This window comes from Maylandia zebra, linkage group LG16, assembly GCF_041146795.1.
Source record: "Maylandia zebra isolate NMK-2024a linkage group LG16, Mzebra_GT3a, whole genome shotgun sequence".
Lineage (NCBI taxonomy): Eukaryota > Metazoa > Chordata > Actinopteri > Cichliformes > Cichlidae > Maylandia > Maylandia zebra.
In genome coordinates, this window is record NC_135182.1 from 31,230,509 (window position 1) to 31,247,660 (window position 17,152).

Sequence of the window (17,152 nt, forward strand, 5' to 3'; positions counted from 1 at the left end):
GGGCCCATGCACAGACAGGCCTTCCTATCAGCTCCGGCATCCGCTGTTGGAGGGATGCTTCACCTGGTGCCCGCACAGGTCCATGTTAATGGGCATGGTAACATTGACCGTGAGACCGACATTCTAGATGATGAGCTTCCTACCAGTCAAGAGGGCAACAGTGTTGACAGCCTTGGAACGTTCTCTTCCACAGATGGGCGGGCTACACCAGCTGATCTCTACTATCAGTCTGAGTCCATTATCAATGGTCAGGACCACGTGCCATATCTGGAGCGCAACGTCCCAGAAAAGCCTCTGGAAACCGTCCAACCACAGCTTGGCATATCTGGCAAGTCTGTCACGTTGCCCCACAGTGATTCTACCCCATTCTCTGGTAGTTACATGCCTACTCAGAATGGCAGTCTGTACCGCTCTCAGTCTTTTGGTGCAGAGTTAAAGTCAATGCCACAAGCTCCCACTCGCACCACTAGTAGCAGGGATGCCGTCCAGCGTGGTCTCAATGTTTGGCAGCGGTTCGGAGTGCCAGAAGAGCCAGTAACTGAAGGCCTCACTTTTAGTCCGCCTCCCACTGTTGCAACCATGCCTAGCCACCACAGCCTGCCACAGTTCCCTCATCGCCACAGCGCTTCGCAACAAGAGATTGAGCAATCAATTGAAACTCTTAATCTCCTTATGTTGGACCTGGAGCCAGGCCGTTCGCTGGTGACAAAGTCCCAAAGTGCTCCATTGCGCGAAAACTCTGCTGTAGTGACCACACAGCCATCCTTTTCTCAGAACCAAACCAGGCCCTCCTACCTGCCTGATTCCACCATTCACACCCATTTTTCAGGCCCCATGTCCAGCCACTCATCACCGCCTGTGAAGCCTAGTACATCAGAACCTGCACCTGTCCAACGATCTCCGAGTTACACCTCTGGAACAGCTTCAACAAGTACTTCCTCACAAGCCTCCCCCACTGTAAGTTGCCAGATCAAGACAGTCAGCACTTACCCACCAACAACGCTGCCCCAGTCTGCAGAGGCCTCTGAACCCCAGAAAAGCCCTAGTGCATCTTCAGCATCACCCCAGCCAAGAGACAGTGAGCCTGATGAGGTCTTTAACATTGAAGGTCTGGTGGCCCAAAGAGTGGCTGGTAAGATCACACAGTTTATTTTATGCTGACCCTTATATATGTATAGATTTTAAAACTTATGATAATGCTGCAGGTTGTATCTTCAAAGGTATTTGCTGTATATGATCTGACAGCTTTCTGTATTCTTTCTGGCATGTTAAAAAAAACCCGTTAAAATCCATTTTTACTACAGATTGATGTATGGGCACTGAACTTGACCTACAGTACATTCAACTATGTGTGTCAATAATACTTACTTTCTATTTTTGTTCAGCCACGATAACCACGAAGTAGTCAATTTGATATGACATTCAACAAAAACTAAATTGCTTGAAGTGGCACAGTCTGTGGAAGTTTATACTCCAATACTTCCAATTTAGCAAACTGTTGATGTCTTTGAAAGTAAAAAATAAGATGAGCTTTCTGTCTAAAAAGCGTTACTTTATTTTCTACTATGTGTCATTAAGCTCTTTAACTAGTGTTTTATATACAGCTGACAGATACCGTTTCTAAAATGTAGAGACTGTTTTACTAAAGAGTTCAGCAGCTGACATTGTCTCTTTCTACAAAATTGTCCAAATTTCTACCATGAGGACTGGCACAGAACTGACTAGGCCAAACTCTCTTACTACAGCCCCCCGTTACAGTCATGTGAAAAGTTTTTACAGGACACTTTGCAGTCCTAAATAAATGCCCCCTTACTGCTTCTATAGGAAATTAGGGGGTAGAACATCACTGCATGTCGTGATTTTACAAAAGTTGCATCTAAACAAACAACAAGACTTCTAGCACAATGTCTTTTGGACGGATGTTTGGCCATGATGCACGGCAGCATGTCGAGCAAAAACCAACAAAAGCTTCATACCATTTATGAAGCACAGTGGGAGAGGGCGGATGACTTTGGCTTGTTTTGCACCCACAGAACCTTTGGAATCATGATTGAACTCCTGTAGTGAGACCTTAAGAGGGCTGTGCAAGAATGAATTCCTGTAAACGTCAATGAACTAAAGCAGGCCAAAATTCCTCCACAATGAAGTGTGAGACTAATGAACTCACACAGTGAATAATTACTTAAACCTATTGCTGCTAAAGGTGGGTCTAGATATTACTTAATCGCGGGCTGTAGTTAGTTTTTTACAGGACATCAAGGAGTCTGATGGAAACTCATTCACATGACCGTCACTGTACATTTAGTTCATAATTGGCAGCAAATGTAGAATAATGTAGTGATGAGTAGAGTTGATGCCATCATCTGTGCACTGTATACACATCTCTCTTGGAAAACACTGTTCAGCCCTTATCTCATTTCCTGCATGTCACATCATCAGTCCCCGTCACTCAGGCTCAAACAGGAAGGGTTCTCTCCAGTCCAGCAGGTTGACTATCCCTAGATAAGCTTGGGAGACATCCTGCAGAATGGCAAGAAATTGAACAAAGTCAACATGACGAAGTGCGATAGCCATGACCTCAGATAGCGAACATGAGGCTTTCCAGAATCAACAATACTTCATTCTGCTGCCATTTGAATGTAGAACACTTTTTACATTAAGGAGCACAAAATGGTAGTTTTTGTTCTTGTAACATCAGGAATTAAAAATACCTTTTACTTTCTTTAAAACAGAAATATACTTATGTAATTTGTTTGGGGACTGTGAAGGCAACATTGTGTTACCTCTGGGTTTTTTTAGTGTGTGTGTGTGATTCACTCTTGTTTTCAGGAAAAAGCATCTTTTATACGAACAGAAAATGTCTGTTATCTCCTCGTTCTGCTGTTCTTATCAGACCCCTCATCCCCCATCTCCTTTTTTCAGTTTCCTCATCATTCTTCTTTCTTTCATCATTCATCTGTTTACCCCAGAGTACTCGGCTCGTGTCCAAAGTGTCATCCCCAGCATGACCTCTTCTCAGTCTGAGCACCACCGTTCTCACTCCCTCTCGGGTTGGTTCTCCCATCCTGTCTGAAGGAACACTTCAAAAAAAGGAAAAAGAAAGAAAGGAGATCCCCTCTTCTTCTTCTTCTTTTGCAAGTGTTGCTTCAAACCGATTCTGTATCTGCTTTGCCTTTGACTGATGTGGGCTTTGGTTTGCATTTTTAACCATTTTTCTTGTTTAATACTAGACTGCCCCCATCTGCTCATTTTGTCTTTTTATTCCACTTCCTCCCTTTTATACGTTTGAGGTGCATCATCATCAAACTAACCACTGATTCCTTTCTTCGTACACCCTCACACTTCATCTATGTTTGTTCTGAGCTGCTTTCTTCTTCAAGGTTAGGGAATCGCCCCAACAGTGGTGCAAAAAGAAGGGGAAAAAACCCTCAATTGGATAATGTTAAAGTTTCACAAGAACGACACAGAGGAAGCACAAAGGAGGCTCTGTCCCTTGCCAGGAGAGTGCATGTCACAAGATCCGTTTTGCCAAACTTGGGAAACAATACCGAGGCCAGGATACACTGGGCTCATTCAAGGCTGAGTTTTTTCTCTTGTGCTACTTTCAAGATTTACAAAGCCAGACAAAAGACACCGAATGTAAAAGAGGGACCACAGTCCTAGTTGGAAACATCACTAAAGTGCTATATGTCCCCTGAGAACTAGTGACCACAATGCAGACAGGATTGTTCTGTGTAAGGGGTCAGTCTGGCCTCTCCACCACAGACAGTAATATCCTTTGCAGTGATGCAACACTACATCACAGTTAAATGTTAAAATGATCTAGGATAGAACTGGAATAATCTCTGAGATCATATTTACAGCCATGACATTTATATACAACAAACTCCCAGAACTATTCACGCAAATGTCACGCAAAAGTGCAGATCATTAAGACGGCTCAGTTCTCTTATTGATCTGAACACTTTCCCAGTAATACAGTCTGCTCAGTCTGGCCTTAAATGCCCTTTCTTAGTTGCAGAGGTGCACATATGGAAACGGCGTTTTTCACTTTAAAAGAAAAGAAAAAGCACGCCACAGGATCACCGATCAAGTTTGTTTTTCGAATCAATGCCATGATATAGTTGGACTTTCAAAAGCTCAGAAATAGGAGATGAGAGAAAAAAAAATCAGTTCAAGGGATTACCAGCAGCCCCAGCTGGAAACTATTAGCGGTCGCTAAGGCAACGGCATGGTGTTTGACAGTGCTCCGCTGTAGAGCAGTGTATCATGGGTACATCTGGTTGTCAGTTTCCAGGCTCGGTGTGATGGTGTGTTTCTGTTCTGGGGGTGTAGACTGCATACTTTTAAAGCTGTCTGGATGAAGATTTTGGCCAGTGCTGAAATATCTGAGGCATTCCACCTACGCCGGCACCGATTTCTGCCTTTTAAAATTGATGAATGACTTAGATACATAAATTAATAACAGGAAAATGAAACGCATGCATTTGGAAAGTTCTATTCAGTTTTGGTGATAACTCACAGGAAATTATTTTTAACATCTCAGGTTTTGGTAAAAGCAGTGCCTGATAACTTTAATCCCGACTGTCTGACTGCTACATTTTTATAGCTGCTATCTCCAACTTTTCTCCTAAGATATTTGGCCAAGTCTTTTTTTGTCTCACTTCAAAGTGGAGCCGAGTGAAGGGAATATCAATATTTTTAGGTTTCCACAACAGTCAGGCTTTCAAGATGTCCACAAAATCATCTGCCAGTGTTAGGATGAGAGAAGCGCTCGGTCACACCAGCGTTTCCCACAGAATCTGCAGCAGGGTGGTGCACGCTTTCTTATAACAATTAAGGAATTCTATATGCTGTATATATACAGTCATTATTTTCTGTTGCAGCTTTTTGAGTGGACAGAGTCCAACTCCACCGTCTTGAATGACAGCTGGTAGGTTTTGTTTTGCGTTGCAGTCTCTGTGAACCTGTTGTACACCTGCTGCAGGTTCTGGGTTCTGGTTAGCTCACACCCGATCTCCAGAGCAGAAGATGATCTGCCAGCAGCTGCAGTGTAAAATGGTCCAGAAAAGGATGGCTCCAGTGGCTGATAGAATATGTACATAGGCTGCGAATAGTTGGGGCTCGCTGGTTAGTGCTGACTTTAAAAACGTAGCAAAAAAAAAGGGACTAAACTTTATCTCCCTGTAAGGATATTCCACCTGTACAAGGCATCTTTTCATTTAGGTCTGAATTAGAGGCATAAATAAACATAAAGGTAGAAGCAGGAGAAGAGTTGGTGACAAAATTTGAAACAAGATACTTGTTAAAAATTGTAAACAGCCACTTGAGAACAAGCACCATCACAGCATTTATAATCCGCCCACTCCCCTCTTTGTTTCTTAATGTTTTTTTCCTTCTTTTCACTTCCTCCCATTGACCTCCATCTAGTTTCAAAGCACTGGGCAGCCAGTGCTAATCTTTGGCACTGGCTTTTTCTGCTTTGGCCAGCATTTCAGGTATTGCTCCCTCAATCCTTTGAGTCAATGCTGCTGAATATTAGCATACAAAAAGCCTCTTTACTCCAATCCTGTTTGTTTTATGCTGCTAGCTTTTCTCTCTGCCTCTCAGTTCAAATGAGATTAGGAAAAATCAGCTTATTGGCTGCTCTGAAGTTCAGCCAAAACATTCAGTTTGCACCAGCACATCAAAGAGTTTGTAACAGAACATTTTGTCCTAGTATTAAAGAATTGTTGCATAGAAGACGGGAGTATCATTCTGTGTGCCACATTTCCAACATGGTGTGGGTTTCTTCTGAATAACGCTGTTGACCTTCAGGCTTCTTCTTCTGATGAGCAGCTAATCTGTTCGTAACTTTTTTTTTTGTATGTGCATGTTAAATTTGAAAGGACCACGGGCTCCTGCCGATGCTTTGCCTGGTTTGATTGTCTGCAAAACACACACAGTGGCCTGTGCATTGAGCACTAGCGATAGCTGACAACCATTAACATTCGGTGGCGTTGATGGAAGTGATGGAGTGAAGGCGGATAAAAGAGAAGCAGCAAGCTTTTGCCAAGTTGTAACACTCACTTGCTTTTCTTAGGCGTCCAGGCCCGTGTGTCATCCTTGGATGAGCCCACAGCTGCTCCCCGCCGTCGCATCACCAGCGAAGGCCAGAACCAGAACGGACCAGATGACAGTACGTCTCCTGATGTCCCACTTCGCTCTCCTATTCGGTGTGTTTCACCAGAGTTTGTCAACGCCATAGCGATGAACCCCGGTGGACGGCCAAAGGAGGTAGAAAACGCACATTTTAGAACTGCTTTTCACATTTTCTCTGCACCAGCGATGGCAGTTTCTTTTTTTCTTCTCATCTCATCTCTTTTCCTACTCCAGAAAAATATGCACAGCTATCGAGAGGCCTTTGAGGAGCTGGAAGGAGGTCACATCAGTCCTACACCCACAGTTGGTGGTGAGGTGTTTCCCCAAACCCCTGCCTTCCCCGTCTCACCGCAAACCCCTTACTTCAACCTATGTAAGTCCCCCCTCCGGCTGACAGAGGGCACTGTGGAGCTCAGGTGTAATTACTTTTTCAAGATTTATATCCTGGAATTTAACAAATTATTATTTTTAGCCTTTTTTAATCCAGCACTGAACCTGCATTCTTTCTGATGGCCAGCAGATGGCGACTCTCCTGGTCGCAAAATGAACATATAGAATTCTGTGAGAGGATAACCCAACTTAACACTCGATCTATGACCTCAGTTAACACTGGATTGTTTATCTTCCCCACCAACTGTTTCAAATCAAATTCAGTAGGACACGAGGTTTGTTTAGCAAAGTATGCTCTCCAGTTACAGTAAAAAAGATAATAAAACAGGATAAGCTTTATTAGTGTTGACAAATGAGTTTGTAACTTGGACAACAGAGTTTTTGACAAGAACTACGTAGACAAACCAGCATATAAGTTTGAAAGCATATCCACATACATACATCTACCCCCTCTTAGTCTCTCACACACCCAACAAAAAAGGTCATGCATTACATAACAGTGTCTTAGCCAGCTCTGCCAATTACCTCATCCAGTTCTCTTGCGTATCTCCTCTTTGGGCACTCCCATAAAAGTTAGTTATAAAACGCAGACACTGTATTTTTAACACTTATTTTGTGGCCGAAGATATTTCCTCCCACTTAAACTAGGAACACTGCTCAGGAACACGTCTCAGTCATACGGAGCTGCACATTTTTTTCACAAAGCAAACTTAAATGTTTGCGAAACAGGGAGAAAAAAAATAGTTGGACTGGGTTTAAAAACATGAAGATGGGCCAGAAAACTTTTTTTCCTCCAGCTGTGCACAAACTGGTGTTAACTGGTTACCAGTTAACTAAGAACAGTTTTGCAAGTCCTTTGCAAAACCTGTTGAAAGCGCACGGTTGGCTAAATGATGAGCGCACGTGACATCGGATTTATTTCCCACCAAGCTGTCTTCTGAGTAGTGTGTCTTCAAATCACCTGTCCCTCCCTCGCTCTAAAGACACACACACACCAAAACCACTAATTAAAGGTGACACATCAGGGTCTCAAGTACAAAGAATTGATTAGGATTCTTTGGTAAGTGGAGGATGCACGGCTCTACTGGAGTTCCACTGTCCCACAACGTCAGCCATAACGACCCCCTCGCCCCCATTACCCGCCATGTACTACAATCCTGCACCGCTTTGGCATGAGAACCACACGAGAGCAGCACTTACAGTTAAAACTCTACAGATTAGGACATGCAGACTCAAACACACACACACAGCACAGCCATTATCATGAACTTTTACACTCTCTAGAGCTGCTGCTCTCAGTGTATATTGTTGTCAATTGTGTTTGGGGTCATGTTGCTGCCTTATTTCACTGCATTGCCTCCCTTCCCCTGTCAGTCTTACCCAGCTAGAGTGTCTTGATCTGATAATTCTGTTATCTTGATTTTATTTTAATTTGGGCTGGAGGGGAAAAAAGAGAAGTGGGCATTGCAAAAAAAAAAAAAAAAACAGATGTAAGATAGGTAATGTTTTGGAAAGACTCAACAGGAGTATTACATATTTGTTGTTAGAGTAACACAGGTCTAATGGCTAAAGCCTAAGAAGTAACATATTCCTCTTCTTATCTTTCCCTCCAGTGTCAGTACAGCAGAGACTGTCTAAGCTCGTGTTTTACCCCGTTACTGGTCACATGCATGTTTTGCCCCTCCATCAGAGCATGAGGCATGGGCACCTTCTAAACACTGCACTCGTGTGTGCTAATTGATGGAAATGCAATACTGTGTCTTGACAGCTTGTCACCTGTTAATTTAACATTAATAGGTTTAAACATTAAGTTAATTAGATTGCCTCATAATTTTCTAAAACCAGTGATGAGTTAGTGTTAAACTGTGTGAGCAGGTAGCAGCTGTCAAGAGGTCTGTAATGTACCATGGTGCGCGGTGATAAATGTCTGGTATCTCTTCAGGTCGCTCCCCTCCTGGTCTTGCCAAGACTCCACTGTCAGCCCTGGGTTTGAAGCCCCACAACCCAGCAGAAATCCTCCTCAATCAAACAGGCTCAGGTTGGTTGCAACAGTTTCAGATTCTGGTGATGCAAACACCTTTGGTTATCGATAAATGAGAGTCAAGTTGCCACTCCCTTCTAATGACGTATATAAATACAACTGAAGATCATTTTATAAGCATACATTTTAGTTCAGATGAGCTGAGAAACAGAAATAAAAGGAGTTTGGTTAAAAATGACAAGACAACATTTAACTGCTGCTAATATTTCTTTCCCTAAAGACACCAAACACTAAAGTTTCCAACCCCCTTGATACGTCTTGGTTTTTTTTTGGTTTTTTTACAACATTTTGTTCTTTGGTTTATCCCAATGATGCTTCACAGATGATGAAAGCAGTGAGGGTGAGGAAGGTAAGAGCTCCAGTATAATGCCACATATCATCATTCACTTTAACCCTCTCCACCCCATTTTTCTCAACATATTTAGTCTTTTTCCGTCCACGTGTCACATTCGGCAAAGCCATTCCCATTTTTAGTTGCCATCAGAGTTAAGTAATAGTGTATGCTGCTTTTCGGAGTGGTCTTAAGTACCACTTTAGGCTATTATTTGCATTTTATCACCCTTATGGACAATAATGAGGCACCCCACCCTGGAAAATCAGAAACCCAGTATAGAGCTTTTATTTATTTAGGCGTGTCTTTCATATACAGCACCAAGAAGCTATGTGGAGTCTGTCGCCAAGTCAGCAGTGGCAGGAGGAGAGCCATGCACATCACATAGAAGCCTTACTCCGCTGGGAGATGCTACAACCAAGCAGAGAAGTCAAAGTCCCACCACCACTCACACACTGAACCCACCTTTGTCCAGCAGCAGTCCCATACAGAGCTCACCGGGGTAAGATGGGCCTGTCTTATAGTCATGTTTAGCCTTCTCCTTGAGTACTTGTACTCCTCCGTGAGAAGCTATACTGCATTATTACGCACGCTTATTTACTTCTCTCGCTTCTCTTTCAGCGATCACCCTGTAGCAGAGAGCAGTGTTAGCACTCCGTCCCAACCCACTACTGATTCCGGGTTCCGCTCCCAGCCTACAGAGAGTGCCTACCCCACTCCTACTCCATCATATCAAGCCTTGAATACCCCCACTTCATCCTACCTGGATTCTAGCTCTCCAACCTCCTCCTACCTTGGCACTGCAACACCCACACCACCTTACCTGGGTCCCAGCACCTTGTTAGGAAGCTATGCATCCTCAGATCCCAACCCGCCCAGTTCAGAACCAGTTCAGACCACACTCGGCCATGGAAGCCCCAGTAAACAGATCCAGACCAACATCATTGGCTCTACTAACAACCCCGTCCTCCAGCAGCGCCCCAGTATTAATCAGGAAGTTCCCGCCATGAGCCAGCAGACATCACCAGCTAATGGCTTTGAAGTGGGCGTGTCGGGTCTCAGTGGCAGTCCCGTCCTCGGTCATTGTCCATCTCAGGGAGCGCAGAGCAGTCCAGTCCTCAACAGGCAGGCTGCTATGGGGCCAGGGCCCCAACAGAGCCCAGTCCTCAGCAGACAGCCGTCCCTCGGTCAGCCTATTCAGAGCAGCCCTGTGCTCAGCCGACAGCCATCGATCACACAGGCTCAAGGAAGTCCGGTGTTGGGCCGTCACCCCTCCATTTCTCAGATGTCCCAGAGAAGCCCCAGTTTAGACCGTCACCCCATGCACAGTGGTTACACGACACCAGATGAACGACATGGGAACCTGTCACGACAGAGCAGTTCTTCGGGCTACCAGGGACCACCAACTCCCTCATTCCCCATCTCACCTGCAGGCTACCAAGATGGAGGGATGATGGGGATGGGTTTAGGGTTCAGGCAGGGCAGTCCAGCCCCTGGATTTCAGCCCCAGCTTCCAGAGAAGAGGCGCATGTCAAGCGGCGATAGACCAAACGGAGCGCTGTCCTATGGCACGATGAACGGGAAGATGATGCCCACAATGAGTGGAGGAGGCAATCCCAGCTACTTCCACACACTTTCTGACTTTTCAAGGTTCACTATGACTGGTAAGTACATACAATTTATGGATTCTTAAGGGGTTCATTCCATAAACTGTATATAGAAGTGCGATGGAAAAGTTTCCAGACTCTGACCAGAAAAATGAAAATTACAAACCGGATTTAAACTGAGCAACTGTCAACTGTGCAAAATTAGCATCCGAGGTAATATGTCAGTAAACTATGGATTTGCTTGCTTGATCTTGCTGGCAAGCTAGCCAGCTAACTCTAGAATTAAACAATTAGTACAGTTTGGCACCACTATGGTGAAGTCAGGGTTTCAAAAACAGCAGTCCACAAATCAGCATTGATGTTTTGTTTTTTTAAATGAGTTTCGAGTGTTTGGGGTGACATCCGTTTTATATCTTGGCCGATCCAATTCACAGTCAAGGCAAAGAGGATATATTTTTGTGATTTCCTGTTACATCTTTGGATTTTTGTTGCAGATGGAAGCCCCGACAGCAGGCTGAACGTCAAGTTTGTTCAAGACACGTCCAAGTTCTGGTACAAACCTGACATTTCCAGAGAGCAAGGTAGGAAGTCAAAAGACCTCATTTATTATATTAATCAAATATAGATCCATCCAAGTGGGTGGATTTATGTCATACTTTTAAACATTTAGACAAACATTAAGGAACAGAAGCAGCTGTCATCATTAGCAGCGTAACATATCAGCTGTGTTGTGAGCAGTACTTTTGCAAACGTTATTGTGGTGAACATACAGAGCATATTATAGAAATGACTTGGGCTGCATGGTTTAATTGAGTATTACTCTGAATCCTTTGAGTTGCACTAAAAGGACTCTTTGTTGAAACTCAAGTCATTGTTCTGAATGTCAGTGATGTAAGTCACTGGACCCGGCAACGTCATCTCTTTTGATAAATGCACGTACACATGTGCACAATACTGACGATGCATGCAGCAGCATACACAAAACATTTCTGTCCTCGTGTGTTTTAGCTGTGAGGTCAGCAGCTAGTGACTGGCCTGTAATGGATTATATCATGTTAAACATAAGCATATGCTCAACTGCGATGACATCAGACACACGGAGAGTTTATACTTAGTGCAGTGCACTCCCAGAAAGAAAGCCACACCATATGCAGAGAATTAGGGAACATCTGCATGTGTTGCTCATCTCATCCATCTTCCTTGCTTAAACTGTCACATGTGGACAGGCCTGGGCATTGAACTAAACAGTGAAGTTAAAGCTCTAAAGCTCCTCTCTGTGAACAATGAAGTGTCTGAAGCAAAGTGTCATGTTAGAAGTTGTAGTTCTAATAAAATGCAGACCAACGGCAGTTTGTTTTAAAAAAAAAAAAAAAAAAAAAAAAAAAAAGGGTCAGGACTCATTTCATCCTACTCTTACTCATGCTTCACTTTTGACTTCATGCCACCTTCTTCCTTGGCTTACCTTCATTCTTTAATGACTTTTCCGACCTCCAAATTCCATCACCTAAATTTAGCTGGTGGAATAATAAAGAGGTTTTTCATTGTGGACAAATTGTCCAGTTTTTCTTTCCCTCAAATGCATTTCTTTTTGTTAAGTACTTATTGTAACAAATAAAGCTTCTAACCATAATTGTGTAACATGTGGTTTGTATACTGTAGTATGCAGTTTCTCCATGTTTTAACAACAACCTGCCAGGGGCCTGCACATCGACAATGTAATCTAATACTGAGCTTTGTTACAACTTATTGACATAACACAGAGGAAAGTGCATGTAATAGATAAATAACAAGACTAATGCCAGGTTCACTTAGTTCTGTATGACATTTAGGACTTTAAGATGGTCACCGTGTGGTATGAGGTGACTGTAGGCTCAAAGATTCTTGCCGACTTTGGCCAGGATACATACATTTCTACATAAACACAGAGCAGATCTGGCTTTGCTGCCTTTTGCCCCTATTTGATATAATCAGGAAGGAGGTGCCAGAGAATTACAACTAAAGACAAGAATTTAAACAAACACTAGATCATACTAAGAGGACAGATCTGGACTGCTTGTCCTTTGGCCGATGTATCACTTCATGCATTACACTGTACCCAAGACTACTAGCTTTTTCTCTCTTATCCATTATAGCCTAAATCTTTGGATTGGTGCTGCTTTACATCTTTGTTGTGTCATCTGAACCCAGCAAAAGTAAAGAGCGACTGTTATTTCATCTGTGAGGCCATAATGAGGCACAGGCGAGTCGTTCTGTGAGCTGCTAGCAACAGCATGCTATCAGAAACGGACGGCCGAGGAGTTTTTACATTCGAGTTTTGGTTGTTGAGAAAGGCACAAATGAAATGTGGCTTGTTGATGATGTCAGATTAACAGTCAGTAGATGTTAAGAACCTTTATTAGTCCCACACATGGGAAATTTGTTTAAAGATTTGTTAAAAGATCTTAATTTATCTTGAGGTGAGTGTTGGAACATCAATCCATAAACCGACTCAGCAGTAGCATGTAGGTTATTGTATCACCTCCCAGATTCCTGATGTTCTAAAGTAACTCAATGTTCTCTGTATTCCAGCCATCAGCCTGCTGAAGGACAGGGAGCCCGGAGCCTTTGTTATCCGGGACAGTCACTCCTTCAAAGGAGCTTATGGCCTAGCCATGAAGGTGGCGTCTCCTCCACCCACTGTGCATCCGAACAAGAAAGGTAGGGGGAGGACGGTGGGCAGTACATCAAAGCAGTTACAAATGTGCCAAATATTCAGTACACACACTACTTCTGTGTTTAGTGCAGCCCTTCTTGTTTTGTTGGAGGCAGCATGAATGTTAGTACCTTAATACCAAAGATATGAGGCGATGTCTGAATGTGATTCAGCTGGTGCATTACCCGCCTGGACTCACGCACTGCTTGGCTCTTTTGTTGCAGGTGACATCACCAATGAACTGGTGAGGCATTTCCTGATCGAGAGCAGCCCTAAAGGAGTGAAGCTGAAAGGTTGCCCCAACGAGCCTTACTTTGGTTAGTGGAAGCACTCTTGCTGCTGTCTTTCATTTCTAAAACATACACTAACAGCTTAGCAGTGACATAACGAGTCTGTAGGAAATGTCAAGCACGAGCGCTTTCTCTCTTTTGTGTGTCAGTTGAAAATCTGAGCCCCTTTCCAAGTTTGAAAACGTCTAATCCTGCTGTAATTATAGTATTGAGTGACGTGATCTCTCTCGTGTTCTCCCTACTAATTACACTACACGGCTGTGTGTGCGTGCGCGTCTGCATGCACTAAAGGGGCAGACCAACTTCTGTGAACTTTTGCCTTCGCGCTCCTCGTTTCTTCTCTTCCACTCTTGTCTTCAGCTTGTAACTCACTTTATCGCTCTTATTCTTTAGTGGAGTTTTTGCTTGTATTTCTTTAATTTCAACTAACACAAAAGCACAAAACTGTTTTTTCCTGTCATCTTTTTTTTTTAATTTCCCACTCCCTTTCAACATGTAAATTAATCAGAATGTTTTTTTGTATGTAATTTGTATAGTATATTTTTTTTCTCTCATTTCTTTTCTAAATGTACTTGTATATTGTTCACATGTTGAAATAAATTACCAATCAATCAATTTACTTCAGTGTGACATTACAGCCAACAATGAACAATTAAACCTGAGTCCTTTGAATCCCTCTTTCAGAGCTCGTGAAGTTTATCCATAATCCTCCACCATTTAAAAATAACATTAATAACTCCAATTAAAAGATTCAGCTGTCATTGTGTAAGAAGTCAGGCGTACTACAGATTTAGTTAACGAGGGATCCATTATGATTAATTTAAAATCTAAATGTGTATTCTTCGACACTAATAGAGTAGTTTTCAGTAATCCTTGGCCATGATGCAGCCCCTCAGTTCATACACTCCCTAAAAGAAGCCTTTTAACTCCCTTCACCTCCCTTTAAGTTAGCTTTCATCAGATTGCCTGCCCAATGGAAACAGAAGGTTTGAAAAGCAGCTAAATAGGGCTTATCTATTGTAGAAAACCTACAAGAAAAAGTCACTATAAGAGTCAAAAGCTCATGCTTCAGACTGGTCAAAATGCTCAGGGGGGATTACCTGCACATACATTTACCTCTTTATTTATAATTTTAATATGGGTCACCATAATAAAAACCTAATGTCAGCAATCTTGTTAAACAATTAACCAGCTACAGGTCATCTATACCACGTGTCAAGATGGTTGTTATAACTGAAGAAAGCAACACTCTCAAACTGGAAGCTTCTGTGGAACCAGCTCCCAGTTTGGATTCAGGAGACAGATTCTCTCTCTACTTTTAAGATTAGGTTTAAAATGTTCCTTTTGATAAAGCATAGAGTTAGGGCTGGATCAGATGACGTTGAACCCTCCCTTAGTCACGCTGCAATAGGCTTAGGCTGCTGGGGGGCTTCCCATGATGCACTGCAGTGTTTCTTCTTTACTCACTATGTGTTTATACACCTCTCTGCATTTAATCATTAGTTCTTATTGATCTCTGCCTCTCTTCCACCTGTCTTCCCCCCATCACTTTTCAACCCGGTTCTGAGGTTTCTTCCTGTTAAAAAGGAGTTTTTCTCTTCCCACTGTCAACAAGTGTTTCCTCTAAGGGGGTCATTTGATTGTTGGGGTTTTTGTTCCATTGTTGTAGTTCTTTACCTTGCAATATAAAGCACCCTGGGCTGACTGTTGTTGTGATTTGGCACTCTAAGAAGAAAACTACCAAGCGGCAGAATTGATCCAGTTATATGAGAAAAAAAAAATCCACAAACTTTCTCATGGCAACTCAAAACTCCCTTTAAGTAAAGCTGAACATTTATAAAAACTTGTTTCTCTTTGACAGGTTGCCTGTCTGCATTGGTCTACCAACATGCTATAACACCACTGGCCCTCCCATGCAAACTAGTCATCCCCACCACAGGTATGTGCAATAAGTGTTCTGTGTAACATGTATTCCATTTAAAAGTGTTTCTGTCTTACTCTTAAGCAAATCTTTACAGTTAAAAAAAAATTTATTTTTTTTTTAAAAACTGAAAATCTGACCCTTGATGGAGTCCTCATCCCAAAACGGTAAACTTTAAACTTTCTCTCCTGTAAATCAGAGCTCACTGAGGAAGTACCAGAGGTCACAACAGCAAACCCGATGGCTGAAAGGCTGAAACAAGGAGCAGGTAAAACCTCCTCCTCAGTATTAAAAGTCATTAGGTTATTTAAGTTTAACATTTCCAAGACAGTCAGCCAAGTTTTGAGGTTCTTGGACATAATTGTCAGCGTCATTAGTGTGTTTTGTCACTCATTCTGACAACGTGACGTTCTTGTTGTCCCAGTGCTGAGGGCCCCTGCTGACTCCCATGGTAAACCCAGTGCACTTTCATTTGGAAACCTACAACTGGAATGTGCATCGTGTCTGTGTGTTGTCTGTCCGTGTATGCTCCACAAATGAAGACGAATAAATAACAGTCCCGTGTGACAGATTTCCCCAGAACATGTCTTTTAACACTAGCGTCCAGCTTGCGCTCCATAACAGACAGAATGTTTTATGTGGAATGATCTGTTTGGTTTCTAAAACCCCAGCCTTGTTGCAGAAAGCATGCACTCTAATGAGGACAATGTCAACATTATTGCATGAACAGATTTTTCACGATTGGGTTTGACACCATTTATCCAGCTGGGATGTCTGCTCTCTTTACAGCATGCAATGTTCTCTACATCAACTCAGTGGAGATGGAATCACTGACAGGGCCTCAGGCTGTCGCTAAGGCCATATCTGAGACACTGGCTGCTGCTTCTCCACCTACTGCCACCATTGTGCACTTCAAGGTGTCCTCACAAGGCATCACACTCACTGACAACCAGAGGAAGTAAGTCTAAACCACACCTGTCCCATCTTAAACATGAGGTGTTTGATGTCTCACAAGTGTAGACGTTGCATGTCATATGTTGTCGCAGACATATTTTTGACGAGCCTTTGACATCTCAGCGTATTTTAAGATATAAATATGTCTTTAAAGGGCTGGAATTAATGAATATGAGCAACTGAACACAATCACAAAACAATAGAGAAAATTAAAGTATTAGAATTTTTATACACTATATTATTAACTATTTCACAGCTTTCCCTATTATTACATCTGCATATCATCATTACATTTGGGTGCTGAGCTTTGGAAGGGTGTTAGAGAACAGTGAAGCAGACGTACTGGCCTGTTGTAGAAAGATAGAGCTAAGCCCGAAGACCAAGGTTTTGACTACCCAGTGGCTCTATGTCCCAGTCATCAATGATGGTCACGAGCTCTGGGTAGTGACAGAAAGAATGACACTGCTGATACAAGCGACCAAAATGAGTTTCCTTTGTTGAGTGGCTGTGCTCACCCTTAGAGATACTGTGAGGAGCACAGTGTCAAAAGTATGTCAAAAGGGGCTAGCTGAGGTGATCTGAGCGTCTTAACAAGATGTATCCTGGATACCTCCCTTTTGAGGTTTTTAGGGCACACCCAGCTGGGACAGGAGCCCACAGTAGAATTTGTTGGAACGATTATATATCTCAACATTCCCTGGGAGGAGATGGAAAAAGATCTTGGGGAGAAAGGAAGTCTTACTCTCCTTTAGCCTGTGGCCATACCAAAAGCACTTTAGATAAGC

The 17,152-nt window shown here is 42.9% G+C and overlaps 1 protein-coding gene and 1 long non-coding RNA gene across 18 annotated transcripts in view; one reads left to right on the forward strand and one right to left on the reverse strand.

Annotated features, from left to right (window-relative positions):
* Positions 1-17,152, forward strand: part of tns1b (tensin 1b) — a 197,548-nt gene that overhangs the window by 175,792 nt on the left and 4,604 nt on the right. For 10 of the 15 annotated variants that reach the window (XM_012921274.5, XM_076875265.1, XM_076875264.1 and 7 more), the window contains 14 exons: positions 1-1,132; positions 2,970-3,050; positions 6,083-6,276; positions 6,376-6,514; positions 8,474-8,569; positions 9,222-9,405; positions 9,525-10,567; positions 11,005-11,091; positions 13,079-13,207; positions 13,427-13,519; positions 15,354-15,431; positions 15,613-15,681; positions 15,838-15,864; positions 16,203-16,371. The exon at positions 1-1,132 is cut by the window's left edge and continues 356 nt beyond it. In XM_012921274.5, the coding sequence (XP_012776728.2) occupies positions 1-1,132; positions 2,970-3,050; positions 6,083-6,276; positions 6,376-6,514; positions 8,474-8,569; positions 9,222-9,405; positions 9,525-10,567; positions 11,005-11,091; positions 13,079-13,207; positions 13,427-13,519; positions 15,354-15,431; positions 15,613-15,681; positions 15,838-15,864; positions 16,203-16,371 (3,521 nt within the window). The remainder of the gene's footprint in view (positions 1,133-2,969; positions 3,051-6,082; positions 6,277-6,375; positions 6,515-8,473; positions 8,570-9,221; positions 9,406-9,524; positions 10,568-11,004; positions 11,092-13,078; positions 13,208-13,426; positions 13,520-15,353; positions 15,432-15,612; positions 15,682-15,837; positions 15,865-16,202; positions 16,372-17,152) is intronic. The other 5 variants (XM_076875267.1, XM_012921276.5, XM_076875269.1 and 2 more) reach the window with 4 other exon arrangements.
* LOC101469309 (uncharacterized) overlaps positions 1-17,152 on the reverse strand; it is a 130,870-nt gene that overhangs the window by 56,057 nt on the left and 57,661 nt on the right. The gene's annotated exons all lie outside the window — the stretch shown is intronic.